This window comes from Amblyraja radiata, chromosome 7 (genome assembly GCF_010909765.2).
Source record: "Amblyraja radiata isolate CabotCenter1 chromosome 7, sAmbRad1.1.pri, whole genome shotgun sequence".
Taxonomy (NCBI): Eukaryota; Metazoa; Chordata; class Chondrichthyes; order Rajiformes; family Rajidae; genus Amblyraja; species Amblyraja radiata.
In genome coordinates, this window is record NC_045962.1 from 61,998,817 (window position 1) to 62,014,478 (window position 15,662).

A 15,662-nucleotide genomic window follows, 5' to 3' on the forward strand; every position below is an offset into this window, starting at 1 on the left:
CCAGGAATTGGGTCTCCAGCACCCGTGATGTCACCACCAGTGAATCCAAGTTTCACAGTCACTTTACATTCCCAAAGCACCCCAATTTCTGCATATTCACAATGTCATTTAGGATTAGTAGACTCTCCCAGTAGCTCTACAGTTCCATTAAAATCAATGGATTTCCATATCCTATACCATGCTTAACTGAGCACTCTTTTAATTACTCCCAAAATAAATGCTTAGGAAACTTAGCAGAAATTTATCTCTGCTATTAGACTCCATGAAGATTCCTGTAGTAGTGTGCATTGAAACACATGTAGCCATCAAATGCTTAATAGGACCCTAGGCTAGTCCTCTAGCATGGACTAGCCTAGGGTCCTGGACTTGCTACCATTTTTAAGTGGATAAATACTGGCCATTCCGTTTGGAACTTCAGACATTCAGCCCAGCTCTATCTGGGCCTATGGTGGAGTTGCTCTCAGATCAGAACACTGTCTCTTTGATGTGTTTAATGCAAGCACAGCAGCTGTGACTTGAGGAAATCAAAAGCAATTGTTTGCATCTGGGGAGTCTGGTCCATAGATTGATTATCGCTGATTCAATCGCTGATGGTAGTTCACCAATTATTGTTAACATAATATGGTCCAATTAGAATTCCAACAACAACAATAATATCATGACAAACAATGTTTCCCCTGTGAGAATATGCTATATTTATACAATTGTTCCTCATAAATTGGATAGTTATATGGATGGGAAAGGAATGGAGGGTTATGGTCTGAGCGCAGGTATATGGGACTAGGGGAGATTATGTGTTCGGCACGGACTAGAAGGGTCGAGATGGCCTGTTTCCGTGCTGTAATTGTTATATGGTTATTATATTATATGGTTATCATACAATCTTTCTGCTCAATCATTGGTTGATATCTCCTGCATCTTGGTATCAGGGTTGATGCTGGCAATCCAGAATACTTTAGAAATGACTGAAAGTTGCATTTCGCTATAATTTCTGTTGGACCAGTTTGTTGTCTTCTGCATTTGTCTGATGAATACTTCTCTCAAAGAATGGATATGCAGGGAATTGAGGAACATAGATTATGTGCAGGCAGAGGAGAATAGTTTACCAAATGTGTAGGAAGGATGCTGGTTTAAACCAAAGATAGATACAAAATGCTGGAGTAACTCAGTGGGTCAGGCAGCATTTCTGGAGAAAAGGAATAGGTGATGTTTTGAATCTAGACCCTTCAGACCTAGCTTGCATCATGTTCAGCATGGACATTGTGGGCCATAGGGCCTGTTCCTGTACTGTATTGTACTGTTCCATGTTATAATCTCCTTCTAAAATAAAGTGTAAGTGGGAACTGGATAAAAAGGTGGTTATGAAACAGTTGCTAATCTTTTAATTGTTTCTTCCCCAGAAACCACAGTGTTAAAACTGAAATTATCTGGACTATGAGCCTGAGAGATGAATTTGGCCTGCTGGAATGGACATGGCAGCAATTAAGAAAAGCTATGATACTTTGGATCTTCGTTTTTCTACAAACACCAGCTAATCTTGAAGCACTTAAAGAAACACAGTACATCTGGAGATCGGGTAAAGCTTTAAAATAATCATATTTTTCTTGGTGCAATGGTCTCATCTTCACGTGCACATTTGGCATCCTGTAACTCAGGCAATCTGTTTATGCTCTCGAGTTTTGCTACAGATTGAAATAGGCTAATCTGTCTCCAGTAATAGCTATGTCTACTCCACACATAGGAGTATGTTTATTAATGAAGTTTTTCACTCATGCCATCATAGAGGCAGTATGCGAATATAGTTGTGGAAACCAAATGAATTTCTCCAGTGTTCTTCCAGCCTTGTAGTGGATTATTAAAAACAAGAATGAACTGAGAAATTGCATATTCATTCATTGATGCAAAATATGTGAATGTTTTACTCTGAATAAAGTTAAATGTTGGTCCCTAATGGCAGCTAGTTGTGACCTGTAATTTATTTGATATATGGGGTATCTGTTAATTGCTGGAGAAAAACTAGTATTGATTATGACCACTCATTTAAAATGTCCATTGTTGATGTTCTCTGATTCTTTTTAAAGAAATGACTTCCATGATATATCAATCAATTACCTTCCAATTTGACAAAGTAACCACAGGAATATCTTTCATTGCCACAAATGATGTTGCAGATTTATTGTTTAAAAATAAGCATTTGTCATATCAAAAGTAACATATTTAGAGAAGGATTGGTTGTTTAGGCATTCAAATCTGGTTCTGCAGCTATCTAAAATTATCAATATACTGCAAAAGAGAGGAGAAGGAATGGATGTTAAATCAAAAAATGCAAAGATGCTATGGATATTCTATAGAAACCGTGTTGGCTGAAGGATTGTTGTTTAATAAACATGTATTAAAGGATGGTAAAGCATTCGATGGATCGGCATTTGCTGTGAAAGCCCATTCTCAATTTAATAGGCTTAGTATAATGGTGAGATTTGCTTCTTAAGTGAATCTACTATCAAAGGCTTGTGGGAACAATAACCTTTCATTATCCATTTTTCACATTATCACTTCACTGTGTGCAGTGAAATTTTCCTGAAAAAATCAGCAGAAATACAGCACAATTTCCCAGCTGTAACCAACTCAATCAAGTCTGCAGCATCCTACTGACTGATGCTGAATGAGCTTCCTACAATATCCCAGCAAATACACTGGGAAATCTGCCTTCTGGACCTATGACAGATCTGAACTTGCAGATGCTGATTTACAAAAAAAAGCACAGTGCTGTAGTAGAAGGGAAAGGGTAGTACTGTAGATAGTGGGGACATTGGATGCACATCAGGGTGGGGAACATGAAAGAGATGCGGGGAAAAAATCAGGGGACAGTGTTGCCTAATTTGGAGAATTCAGTGTTCATATGAGGTGCTGTTCCTCCAATTTGCGTAATTCACTTTGATCTCAACTTGCCTTTAATGCTGAGAAATGCCTGTAGAGATGAAATTATCGATTTTTTTTCCCCCCTTAATTTGTGATTTAAAAAAAAGAAGCAGATTCTTAAATTATATTTTACCTTCAAGCATTGGGTTTTAAAAGACATGCGAGTAATCTTCATCACAGCAGCACAACTGGTAGAATTGCTCCCTCACAGAGGCAGAGACCTGGGGTCAGTCCTGACCCGTGTGGAGTTTGCATGTTCTCCCTGTAACCACGTGGGTTTCTCCCACATCCCAATAACGTGCAGGTTTGTAGCTTAATTGGCTGCTGTAAATTGGCCCATGTGTGTGGCAAGTGGACGTGAGACTGTGATAATAATAATAATAATAAATTTTATTTTTGGGCGCCTTTCAAAAATCTCAAGGACACCTTACAGAGATTAACAGGAATAAAAAACATATAATCAGAATAAAATAAATAATAAAGACATCACAGAAACACAAATTAAAAACAGAATTCAGTCCAAAAACAAAACAATCAAGAACACAATGTGAAGAGAGAGCAGCGGCAGCTAAAGCGCGCCAGCGTCCACTCTCCCTTCACGACAGCCATCTTGGACAAAGACTAACAGGATTACTTAGAGACAAAAAAATCATCCCCCCACAATGGATACCACTGTGGGGGAAGGCACAATGTCCAGTCCCCAACCCCAAGTTCACCCAAAGTCAGGCCTATTGAGGCCACCGCAATTGCCTCTACGGAGGCCAGATGTTCCTGGCCGTTCTCACCGGGTGGTGTTGCCCCGGCGTCGGGAGAGTCCTCTCAGCGGCTGGGCCACCTGGAACGGCCGCTTCCTAGCTGGAGACCGCGGCTTCCGAAGCCGACAAGGCCGCGCCGGTTTGGAGCTCCCAGGCTTCCGATGTTGAAATTGGCGCCGCTCGCTCCGCTCCGCAGACCCGCAGCCCGGAGGTGTTGAACACGGCGGTCACAGCTCACCGGAGCTCCAGCGCGTCGATCCAGCACGGCGACCCAGGCAAGGCATCGCCCGCTCCGCTCCACGATAGCGCTCCAGCGCTGTGCCGCCACCGAGGCCGAGGTGCTGGGCGGTCCCAGCCAGGAAACGGCGCTCCAAGCCCGCTGGTAGGCCACGAGGACGGGTCGACGGGCAGCCCGGAGAAAAAGCTGCCTCACCGACCAGGTAGGGACCTAGAAGTAGAGTTGCCCCCTACCCCCCACATTAAAAAGTCAATTTCTCCAACGGACGAAACACAGGACTTACTAAAAACTTTTTTTTAAAAAGCGAATTAAACGGACGGCTGCTGGTTAGCAGCCGCTCCCCAAGATCACGTGACAACGTAGAACTAGTGTGAATGGGTGATTGATGTGGGCTCGGTGGGCCAAAGTAAAAGGCCTTCTTTGGTGCTGCATCTCTAAGTACGAAGTACATTTTTGTATGTTTTTTTTAACGATGGTTTCAACAGCATTCAAAGGTAGTTGGCATGTCAGCTAAATGGGAGATGTCTGGGGATATGGGGAGAAGGCAGGAGAATGGGGTTAAGAGGGAAAGATAGATCAGCCATGTTTGAATGGTGGAGTACACTTGATGGGCCGAATGGCCTAATTCTGCTCCTAGTATTTATGAGATGGATTAGCATTTCTATGTACAAGATTTAGCTCTTGCTTTATCACATGATGCCATTTATCTCCAGGGAATCTTCGTTGCCACATTCTCCAAATAGTTTTTTGCCAGTTAAGCACGTTAGCTTTGAGCTATGTGGGTAGATGATTAGTGAGCATGCTGTGGCTAGGAAGTTCTGGGACATGTTTTTCTGTGCTGCATATCACAGGACAACAATAGTAAAGTGTGCATAGCTTCACAATTCGACAAAATTACTATCACGGCTACTTTTGCACTTACAAACGTAAAGATCTAGATATTTCCTTGCTATTCTTGTGGGATTAATATTTTTTACACCTCATTTTGGGCCTGTAGCATAACTGTGGAGTTGATATAAAGACGCAGAGTTGCAACAATTCCATCTTTAAAACAGTAGAGAGCTCAGAAAATAGTTAGTGGAATTGTTGTTGAAGTCAGGACATAATTAAACTTTGCTTGTGTGTAATTTCTAAAACCAGACCCCCCTGTGATTGGTACTTTTCATTTTGCTCTCAGCAGTGTGATAATAATTGAAGCTCCAGATGCTGCTGATGTGACAAAGAGATTGATTAATTTCACTTGAAAGGGCAAATGCTCAAAGAGACTTTGGATCTAACACCAAGATGGGAGAATCAGAGTCCCAGCAGTGTTATGAAGCTTTGTGTGTGTTGACTTTCAGCTGTTGGGGAAGTGACTGCTCAGCAATTTTTTTCAAGGCTTCTACAATACAAATATTTATTTTTCCACATTCCTTGAAAGTGGAATTGCTTTTATTACCTATGGATCCCAGAGATTCATAAAATGGAAATCTTTGTTTTCAAAGCTTAAGATAGCAAATCGGTAATTGCCTGTTAGAACTTTACTGTTTGCCATTAGACTCTTGGGGATCAGTGAAGACCCGCAAATTAAAATGAGCTCAGGCAGAAATGTCACGATTTCAAAGAGCATATCAATGGATAAACAGGATTCTGGATGCGATTATACCTGTCCAACTTACAAAAGATCCAATTAGGTAATTGCACAATTATGTGCGTGGATGAGCATGAATGAAGGGATACCAATCGTATGCAGGCAGAGGCAATTAGTTTAACCTGGAATAGCTTAGTTTAGAGATACAGCACGGAAATAGGCCTTTCAGCCGACCGAGTCCGCCCCGACCAGCGTTCCCCGCACACTAACAATATCCTATTTACAAATTCACCAAGCCATTTAGCCTGCAAACCTGTACATCTTTGGAGTGTGTGAGGAAACCTGAGCTTCCAGAGAAAACCCACACGCATTATTTGGAGAATGTACAAACTCCGTACAGTCAGCACCCGTAGTCAGGATCGAACCCGGGTCTCTGGCAATGTAAGCCAGCAAATCTGCTGCAGCGCCACTGTGCCGCCCTTAAAGTTAAAGCATTTATAATAGTTATTAATAATTTGCTTTCCTTACCATCTTCCCAAACAGCCATCTCCTCACTCCCAAAACTGGAAGTAAATAGAGATGCTTGTTATTTTGCTCACTGCACGCACCTGTTTTCAAACCAGGACAGACTTTGCACAATAACAGATCGGGATGAAAATAGCAAGAAAGGTCAAAGAAATAGTCATTTTGTCTCATTAAATTATCTTTTCTGATGAATTCATGGAAATTCGATTTCAATTAGTAAATAGAAAATGAAGTGTGGGCTCTACTAACCACCCATGCAGAGCCATCAGTGTTCTGCTGCATGTTTGTCAAATTCAAATGTGCTGAGGGACCGTGATTGGTATAGCATGAGCACTGTGGGCCCTGCGGTCTCTTCCCCATGAGTAAGTTGGCTCTCTCTGGTCTCTTTTGGTGATTGTACACTGCACAGATCTCTGCCCTTTCAAATTGTTTCTTCACACCTACACATGTATTTCTCCATGCCCTTTTCCCTCTTAAGTGTATGAGGTATCTTTTGAAGAGAACAGCCAGAATGCCTTTGAGGACTCGTGGTGATGTGTTTTGTATTTTTACCACTCTCTGGCTCTTGGATGCGTGATCTATGTTTTGACCAGTCCATTACTGTAAATATTTACTTTATGATCTGTTAGGTTCCTCCTTTCTATCCCCTGATAAATCTCCTTGGGATTATTGCAATACAACTATATCCTTTTTTTTGGTAAACAGATTGGAATCTCGAACAACTGAGCAACTGGGCCGAGGAAAGGCTAATGGAGTTTAATTCAGATAAGTGTGAGATGTTGTACTTTGGGAAGTCAAACCAGGGCAGAGCCTACACTGAGCAGTAGTGAGCAGTAGGCCAGGCAAGTGTTGTAGAATGGTTAGATCCAGTAATATAAGTACATAGCTGCCTGAAAGTGTCATTGCACGTAGGTAGGTAAGTGAAGAAGGCTTTTTTAATGCTGGCCTTCATTGGTCATGAAATTGAGTACACTGTAGTGTTACAGTTGTACAAAGCAGTGGTAAGGCCCCATTTGGAGTATTGTGTTCAGTTTTTGGTCAGTCACCCTGCTAGAAGAAAGATGCCATTAAGCTGGAAAGAGTGCAGAGAGGTTTTATGAGGATATTGCCAGGTCTTGAGGGCCTGAGCTATATGGAGAGGTTGGGGAGGTAAGGTACCATTTACCTTCTTAACTATTTGTTGAACCTACCAACTAATTATTTGGTGACTCATTTACTCGAGCTTAACTGAATGCCAGTCTTTGCAGTTTGTCTCCTTTTAGAAAGTAATCCACCCTAATATTCCTCTTACTGCTGTGCAAGATCTCCCATTTCCCCCACATTAAACTCCATTTGCTAGATTCTCACCCAATTATTCAATCTATCTCTATCCAATTGCACTTTAGATGAGTCACTGCCTGTAGTAATTATTTTTTCCATCAGCATTGCAGATCTTCCGGTTGGCAGCGCGACACTGTTGCAGTGGCCTGTCTGTCTTTTTTTTCTTTTTTTGTCTAGTTAAATGTAGTTGTTGTGTTTTTTTAATACTGTTTTTAACTGTGATTATGTGGGGGGCGGGGGAAACTTTTAAAAATCTCTTCCCTGCACGGGAGACCCGACCTTTTTCCCTGTCGGGTCTCCGTTGTCGTTGGGGCCTAGCACCGTGGAGCGGCCTCCAGCTTGAACGACCTGGGGGCTCCAGTTGCGGAGCCTGCGGAGCGGAGCTGCGGACTTACCATCGTGGGGCTGGTCTGCCTCAGAGCGTGGGGAGCGGTGGTGGCTCGCTGCTGCGACTCGACTCCGGAGCTCGGAGGCTCCAGCTGCAGCCGCAGGTCCGGTGGACTGTGACATCGGGAGCTCGCGACTCCGGGTGAAAGACCGCTTTTCGGAGATCCCGCAACGCAACTTCTCCAGCCCGTGTCGCGAGGTTGGAACGACCCGCAGCGGGGCCGTACATCGCCCAGTGCGGCTATAATGGCCGCGGGACATTCCAGTGCCAGCCGGGGGCTCCAACATTGTGACATTTAGACCTGGAGCGGGGCCGTACATCGCCCGGCATGGCCTAAAATGGCCATGGGATTTACCATCGCCCGCCTGGGGCTTCAACATCGGGAGAAAAATGGAGAGCAGGGGAGAGAAGAGACTTTGCCTTCCATCACAGTGAGGAGGAGGTTCACTGTGATGGATGTTTGTGTGAATTAAATTGGTTGTGTGTCTAGTATGAATCGTTTTTTGGTTGTATGGCTGTAGAAACAAAGTTTCGTTTGAGCCTCACTGAGGTTCAAATGACAATAAATATTGTATTGTATTGTCATTATTATCCTAGACAGATCTAGAGTTAATGGCAGCATGGACATAAAGGAATTGGCACAAGATGGTATGCTATTGGGATGCAGTTACTCTGCGATTGTCAACATTCCAGGTTATGTAGTCTTATGGAATCAGGTTGAATATGAGTAAGGAATCATCCTTCTGACAAATTAGTGTTCCTACATGCTGAACACCACTTGAAAGAAGCAATGAAGGCAGCAAGATCACAGCATATGCTTGAGGTGGGGTGAACTTCAATGTCCATTATCAATTGCCACTTAGAAGTGACAGTGTGAACCAAGCTGACAGACTCCTGAAGCTGTCACACTGGGTCTGTAGCAGGTTGTGAGAATACAACACAAGGCAAAATGCCATTTGACATTATTCCTGTCGAACTATGTGTTGCAGATTCATCTGCCCATGAGAACATGGATGTGCAAAATGGTGACCAAGCTGGGGCACAACCCCCACTGACGATCAATTAGAATTATAATCTGGCCTGGTATCCAGAACCCAAGACTCATGGTGTGCAGTCATTGAATTTGAATCACACTGTGGCAGCTGGGTACATTAAATTAAAATAAAAAGCTAGCGTCAGTAATGGTGACAATCAAACTGTGGGGTTGTTGTAAAATTCCATCTGGTTCTCCAATGTCCTTCAGGGAAGGAAATCTGTTATGCTTACAACAATGTGGTTGACTCTTAATTGTTCTCTTAAAAATGGACTAGCAAATGGCTCTGTGTCAAAGCATGCCAATAATGTCACATCCTGTCACTGAATGAATAAAATTACAAGTGGCCATGGATATGTGCGCACATGTTAGACTAATAGCACAAAGGAACATACCCTTCCAAAATAACAGAATATGAATTCTATACATGCCTCTCCAAGGGAGTGGACATAAGTATGATATCTGCACTATCCTTGGAAGACATCTCCCTCTTTAGATTGAGCAGGCTCTCTAAGAAGTGCAGCATTACAGTCAGGCCAAATGGAAAAGGTTCAGAAATCATGAGGCATTATGAGTCATCAGCAGAATTGTATTCGATGAGAGATCTGCAGACAAATATGCCAAGAGCACACTGGTGATGCTTAAAATTAAATGCATATACGAGTCATGGAGGCATACAGCGTGGAAACAGGCACTTCGGCCCAACTTGCCCACACCGACCAACATGTCCCATCTACACGCTAGTCTCACCTGTGTGATGTTTGGTGGACTGTATGGGGTGGGAGGACCTGTTGCTCCTCCCGTGCAGCTGGTGGCGCTGCGCAGGACAAAGGGAGATGATTTGTATATAGTTTATCCTGTCTAGACAGTGTGTGTGTGCAGCCATTTTTGACTTGTCTTGCTGCCAGCATTGAGTAAAGCATTAAAGACTTCTGTTGTAAAGTGGCTTTTTCACGGGGCGACTTGACGCAAGAGTGAACCAGAGTTTAACATCGTGGGAACCTCGTGCGATAACAGTACGGCATTCGTGGACCACTGTGGACCACCGTGGCGCTAACAGCAGGTAATCGTGTAACTTGGTCACTCGGGAGAAAATTCAAGAAAGTTTGAATTTCTCCAAGAGTGACTTGTACACTTGTGGGTAAGCATTGCAACATTGTATGAACATAGTGGCCAGTGCGATATCCGTGCGATATCCGTAATAACTCTTGCGGGTACCGTGGGAACTCCTGCGAACGGTGAGTAACTGAGCAGTTTGATTATCAGTGCTTGTTTTACCTCATTGTTAAATAAATATATTTTTTACTATCAGATTGATGTCTGCAATTCTTCATTAACACATCACTACAAGATGAATGTCTCTAATGTTATAATCCCTCTCATGCTGAAACACAAAATAGTTGAAGGGAGGTGAAATAATCACATTTTCATTCTTTTTCATTTTTGAGTGTTCAGGTACCTCACTTGCTGATCTATTTTACTCCAGCAGTTTGTGTCTCTTTTTGCCTAAAGCAGTTTCTAAGACTGTAGGAACTCCGCGGGCCAGGCAGCAACTACGGAGGGAAATGGACAGGCTGCCTTATCTCTCCCCCCCCCCTCCCCCCTCCCCCCTACTCCCACCCACACACACAAATGCTGGAGAAACTCAGCGGGTGCAGCAGCATCTATGGAACGAAGGAAATAGGCAACGTTTCGGCCCGAAACGTTGCCTACTTCCTTCGCTCCATAGATGCTGCTGCACCCGCTGAGTTTCTCCAGCATTATTGTGTACCTTCGATTTTCCAGCATCTGCAGTTCCTTCTTAAACACAAATGCACCGAGTTCCTCCAGCATTCCGCTGTCTCCCGCGTCTCCAATAAAACAAAACTACTGTCAAAAGGGTGAAGAATAGGGGCAGAGATAGATACATTCCTAATTAGTGCGGCTGTCAGGAGGTTATGGGGAGAAGGCAAGAGAATGTGGTTGAGAGGGAGAGATAGATCAGCCGCGATTGAATGGCGGAGTGGACTTAATGGACCGAATGGCCTAATTTTGCTCCTATAACTAACAAAGATAGTAATTGTTAGGGAAATGTAGTTATTAAAGACGAGGGGGAGCAGAAATGGGCAGTCTGGGATGGCTTGCGAGATACTTGCATAGAGGCACAAAAGTTAAAGAAAGGGCAGATAAACAGAGGAGGGGGGGGACTTCCCTCAGTGCCCATCTGTTACCATTAATTGGACAGTTCGGTCTGTGAAACGCAACACGCCAGCCCCGACATCCAGCCCGGTGGTCAGTCCTTTGAAGATAGACACCAGTTGCTTGGAGCAACTCAGCCGGACAGGCAGCAACTCTGGAGAGAAGGAACGGGTGGCATTTCGGGTCGAGAGCCTTCTTCAGACTGAGGTCAATCCCCTGCATGGATAACAGGAGTCCCAGCCAACACGACAATCGCCCGCTGCACAGTCTCGGAGCTTCCACTGCGAAAACGGTGCCTACATTTGAGCACTTATGTAACTGAACCATCCTAACACCAACCACAGAGCATTCCTGAACTACTACCTACCTCATTCGAGACCCTCGGACTATCTTAGATCGTATACTCACTGGCTTTATCGAGTTAGTGTGGAAACCGGCCCTTCGGCTCAACTTGCCCATACCGGCCAAAATGTCCCATCGAAACTAGTCCCATCTGCCTGCGTCGGGTCCATATCCCTCCCAACCTGTCTTAGCCATGTACCTGTCTAAATGTTTCTTAAATGTAGGGATGGACCCAGCCTCAACTACCTCCTCTGGCAGCTTGTTCCATACACCCACCACCCTTTGTGCGAAAATGTTACCCCTCACTCAGATTCCTATTAGATCTTCCCCCCTCACCTTGAACCTATGCCCTCTGATCCTCGAATCCCCTATGTGGGCAAAGGACATATATTACCCTGGACTCTGTCTATTTCCCTGCCTGTTCGTCTCATGGTTTTGTACACCTCTCAGCCTCTGTCCCCAGTGTGGAGTTAAGGGCTTGTTTATGGGCGCCCTGGGCTGAGAACTCTGGAGGATGGGTTTTAGACTTTATCGGGAATCGAGATAGACCCCGTAATGCAGGAGCAAAGAATCGCAGACGCTAATCTGCATTGGAAAGACACAATATGCGGGAGTAACTCAGCGCTGAAGAAGAGTCCCGATGTTAAGATGGCCGAACAGCTGAATAAAGAACTGCACAAAATGGCCGGTGAAACAGCTTTGAAGCTCCCTCGGTGGGTGCATACAGTTCATCAGACTTGTCCGCAACGGCAGAAACCAGTTGATCAACCCAGAGCAAATCCGGAGAAGGTGGGACAGTTTCAGAAGAGCCGCTCCCCTGTGAGGGGAGGATCGAAACCCTGCTACCGGTATGGCTCGACTGCTCATCATCACCGTGAGTGCCTGTATATCAAGTCCGTTTGTTATGCCTGTTACCGAAAAGGTCATTTCTAGGCAGTGTGTCAATCCGTAGGAACGCTGAGAAAAGGCAAGAAAGCGCAAAACACAGTCGACCAAATCGCGGGGATCATTCCTATTGAAGTGCTCGGTGTGTCTACGATCACCGCCAAGCTGAGGATTTTGCTGCGGGTCTCAAACGTCGATCTACAGTTCCAGGTGGACACTGGTGCGGCTGTGTCACTAATGGGTCAGGACATCTGAGAGAGGATCGGATCGCCGAAACTGAAACCGGCCAACGCCGCCTTTTCAGATACGGACGACAGCCCATTCCCACGAAAGGCAAATGCACTGTCGCAGTTTCCTGTAATGGTATGACGCAGATGTTGCAGCATATAGTCGTTGGTAAAGAAGGTACATACCTGTGCACCATCGACTGGATCCATGCTTTCGAGCTTGACGTGCACGCCTTGATCTACGATGGATCAACTATGGCATTGTCATCTACCATGGATTGCAACATGGTCAGCAAGTGCGTTAACAACCTGCGAAAACAGGACGTTGAATGGCATTGGTCCAAAGAGTGTGACCATGCATTCACAAGGTTGAAGGAGATGCTCGCCCAGAAGACGCGTTTGGTCCACTATGACACATCAAAGCTGATCTCGCTGGCCGCCGATGCATCGCCGTCTGATCTTGGAGCAGTAAACGGTGCCGAATGGCAAAAAGCAATCGCATTCGCATCCAAAACGCTGACGAGCGCCGAGAAAAACTACAGCCAAGTGGAGGAAGAACAGCGTACAAAGCAAATACTGATATCACTTCAAACGAGAACTGAGGAAAACTGTTGATTCTGAACCTTTAGCAAGGATTGTGAAACACAAAAAAAAGGCTGGGAAAAAGGAGTGAAGCGAGGTCAAGCCAAATGGAGACGTTCAAACTGGAAAGGGAGAATGTGATGTTTGGTGGAATGTGTGGGGTTGGAGGACCCGTTGCTCCTCCCATGCAGCAGGTGGTGCTGCACAGGACAAAGGGAGATGTTTTGTATATAGTTTATCCTGTCTGTAGACGGTGTGTGTGTGCAGCCATTTTTGACTTGTCTTGCTGCCAGCATTGAGTAAAGCATTAAAGACGTCTGTTGTAAATTGAAGACACTCAAGTTTTGTGCAGACCTAGAAAACAACCATGAAAACCTGCCTGTGTTTGGCTCGTATCCCTCCAAACCTGTCCTATCCATGTACCTGTCTAATTGTTTCTTAAAAGGTTGCAATAGTACCTGCCTCAACTACCTCCTTTGACAGCTCATCCCATACACCCAACACCTTTGGTGTGAAAAAGTTATCCCTCAGATTCCTATTAAATCTTTCCCCCTTCACTTAAAACCTATGTCCTCTCATTCTCGATTTCCCTACTTTGGGGAAGAGACTACGCGATCGATTCATCTCATATCTGATGGACTTAAACAGGATCAAATATATGCAATTTGCAATCCATCAACAAATAAATAAAATTATTTCTTACTTGGTTTGTAGCAAAAAGGGTCTTCCCGGCAGCTTCTTCATGCACAACTAGAATCTCATCACTGTCACAGTGCTGTTCTGAACTGCTTATGAGATCCATTTTCCATTGACTCTGGAATGCAGATTTCCCAGGAGAGTGTGGAAGGAGAAGCATTAGATGTCTTTGTTCTCATTCATCCTGAACATTTGGATCACATAAGACTTGGTGTTCCACTGGCTGCCCTGAGGTGTTGGTTGGTAGTCACAGATGCATAAAGGACCCTGAAATAAGTAACTGCTTCTGAAAAATTATAAACTCACTGAAAGAGGTTCTCTTGTTGCTGTGAAAACCTGCTGGTTTCTGGTGCAAAGAGCAGTCCATGATTAAGTATTACTAACTAGACCAAGGATCTCATTGAAACCTGTTGCTATTGCAAAGGTTGTAAGGGGGAATGCCCCAGTTTAAAGATCTGTAGTCTTTACACAATGAAGCTGGAACATGCGTGTAGTAAAAAAAAAATCACTGGGGACTCCTCCTCAAGTAATGTATATAAAGGAAATTTGGCGTCATGCTGATATAATACAAATGGAATGTCATAGCATGTGTCAAGAATTCAGACAGATGAATCTAAGATACGATACGATACGATATGATACGATACAATTTATTTGTCATTTGGACCCCTTGAGGTCCAAACGAAATGACGTTTCTGCAGCCATACATTACAAACAAATAGACCCAAGACACAACATAATTAACATAAACATCCATCACATTGCTGTGATGGAAGGCCAAAAAAACTTATCTCTCCACTGCACTCTCCCCCCCGATGTCAGAGTCAAAGTCAAAGCCCCCGGCGGGCGATGGCGAATTGTCCCGCGGCCATTAAAGCCACGCCGGGTGATGCAAGGTCGCACACCGGGTTCTTGATGTTAGAGCCCCCGGCGTGCGCTCGCAGAGTCCCGCGGCCATTCCAAGCCGCGCGGGGCGATGATGTAAGGCCCCACTCCCGGAGCTCTTCAACCCCGCAACTCGGGCGGGAGAAGTCGCCGTTGCGGGAGCCCTGAAAAGCGGTCTCCCTCCAGGGTTCCGCGGGCTCCCGGTGCCGCCGTCCGCCAGACCCGCAGTTGAGGCCTCCGAATCTCCGGAGGTCGGGCCGCAGCAGCGCTCCACCACCGCTCCACCCGCTCTGGACTTGGCCAGCTCCGCGACGGTGAGGTGAGTAGTCGGCACCAGAGCCCCCGGTCTTCCTGTTGGAGGCCGCTCCTCGTTGCAGCCCCAACGACAACGGAGACCCGACAAAGAAAAGGTCGGTTCTCCCGTGCAGGGAGAGATTTAAAAGTTACCCCCTCCCTCCCACCCCACCCCCACCCCCCCACACATATACCCCAACAAAAAATAACAAAAACTACATAAAAACATAGACATAAAATAATAAAAACGCAGACGGACTGCAGAGGCCGCTGCTGACGAGAGTCGCGCCACCCACCGTTCTGCTGCCTTTTCAAATTTTATGAATGAAGTAATATTTTTTAAATGGATCATTGAATGAGATCAAAGTTCTGCAGTGTAACCAAAATCTTTGTGCACAGTGGTGAACGATTTAAGAACTGCCAACTGCAATAATTATTGGACCCTGCAAGAAAAGAATAGAGCTTTAACATGCATTTGCAGATAGATGTGTACACGGATTACTCACCTTTACCGTCTTCTGAGCCTACATCATCATAGAACCTAATCTTCAAATATTTTGATTCACTCCACATTGTACTAAGAAATGGCTGTGCACATTGGATATGGGGAAGGTTAAACTCAGCACTTTCAAGTAGGTTATCAAGCAATAAATGGTGAAAGAAAATGGCAGATTTTATTTGTGTTGCATTTCCCATCCCTTTTCGAAAGCCGAAAGGCAAGTTAATGCCTTTTTTAGCCACTGCTTTAATGTTGAAAAGTTAACTGCTAAACTCTTCACAGTAAATCTCTGACGTAGGAAGCATTGAAGTTTAAAGACTAAAGGG

The 15,662-nt window shown here is 44.7% G+C and overlaps 1 protein-coding gene across 1 annotated transcript in view; it reads left to right on the top strand.

Moving 5' to 3' along the window:
- thsd7b (thrombospondin type 1 domain containing 7B) overlaps positions 1 to 15,662 on the top strand; it is a 789,171-nt gene that overhangs the window by 74,039 nt on the left and 699,470 nt on the right. Inside the window, exon 2 of the mRNA XM_033024685.1 lies at positions 1,401 to 1,576. Coding sequence (XP_032880576.1) covers positions 1,435 to 1,576 — 142 coding nt within the window. The 5' untranslated portion in view covers positions 1,401 to 1,434. The remainder of the gene's footprint in view (positions 1 to 1,400; positions 1,577 to 15,662) is intronic.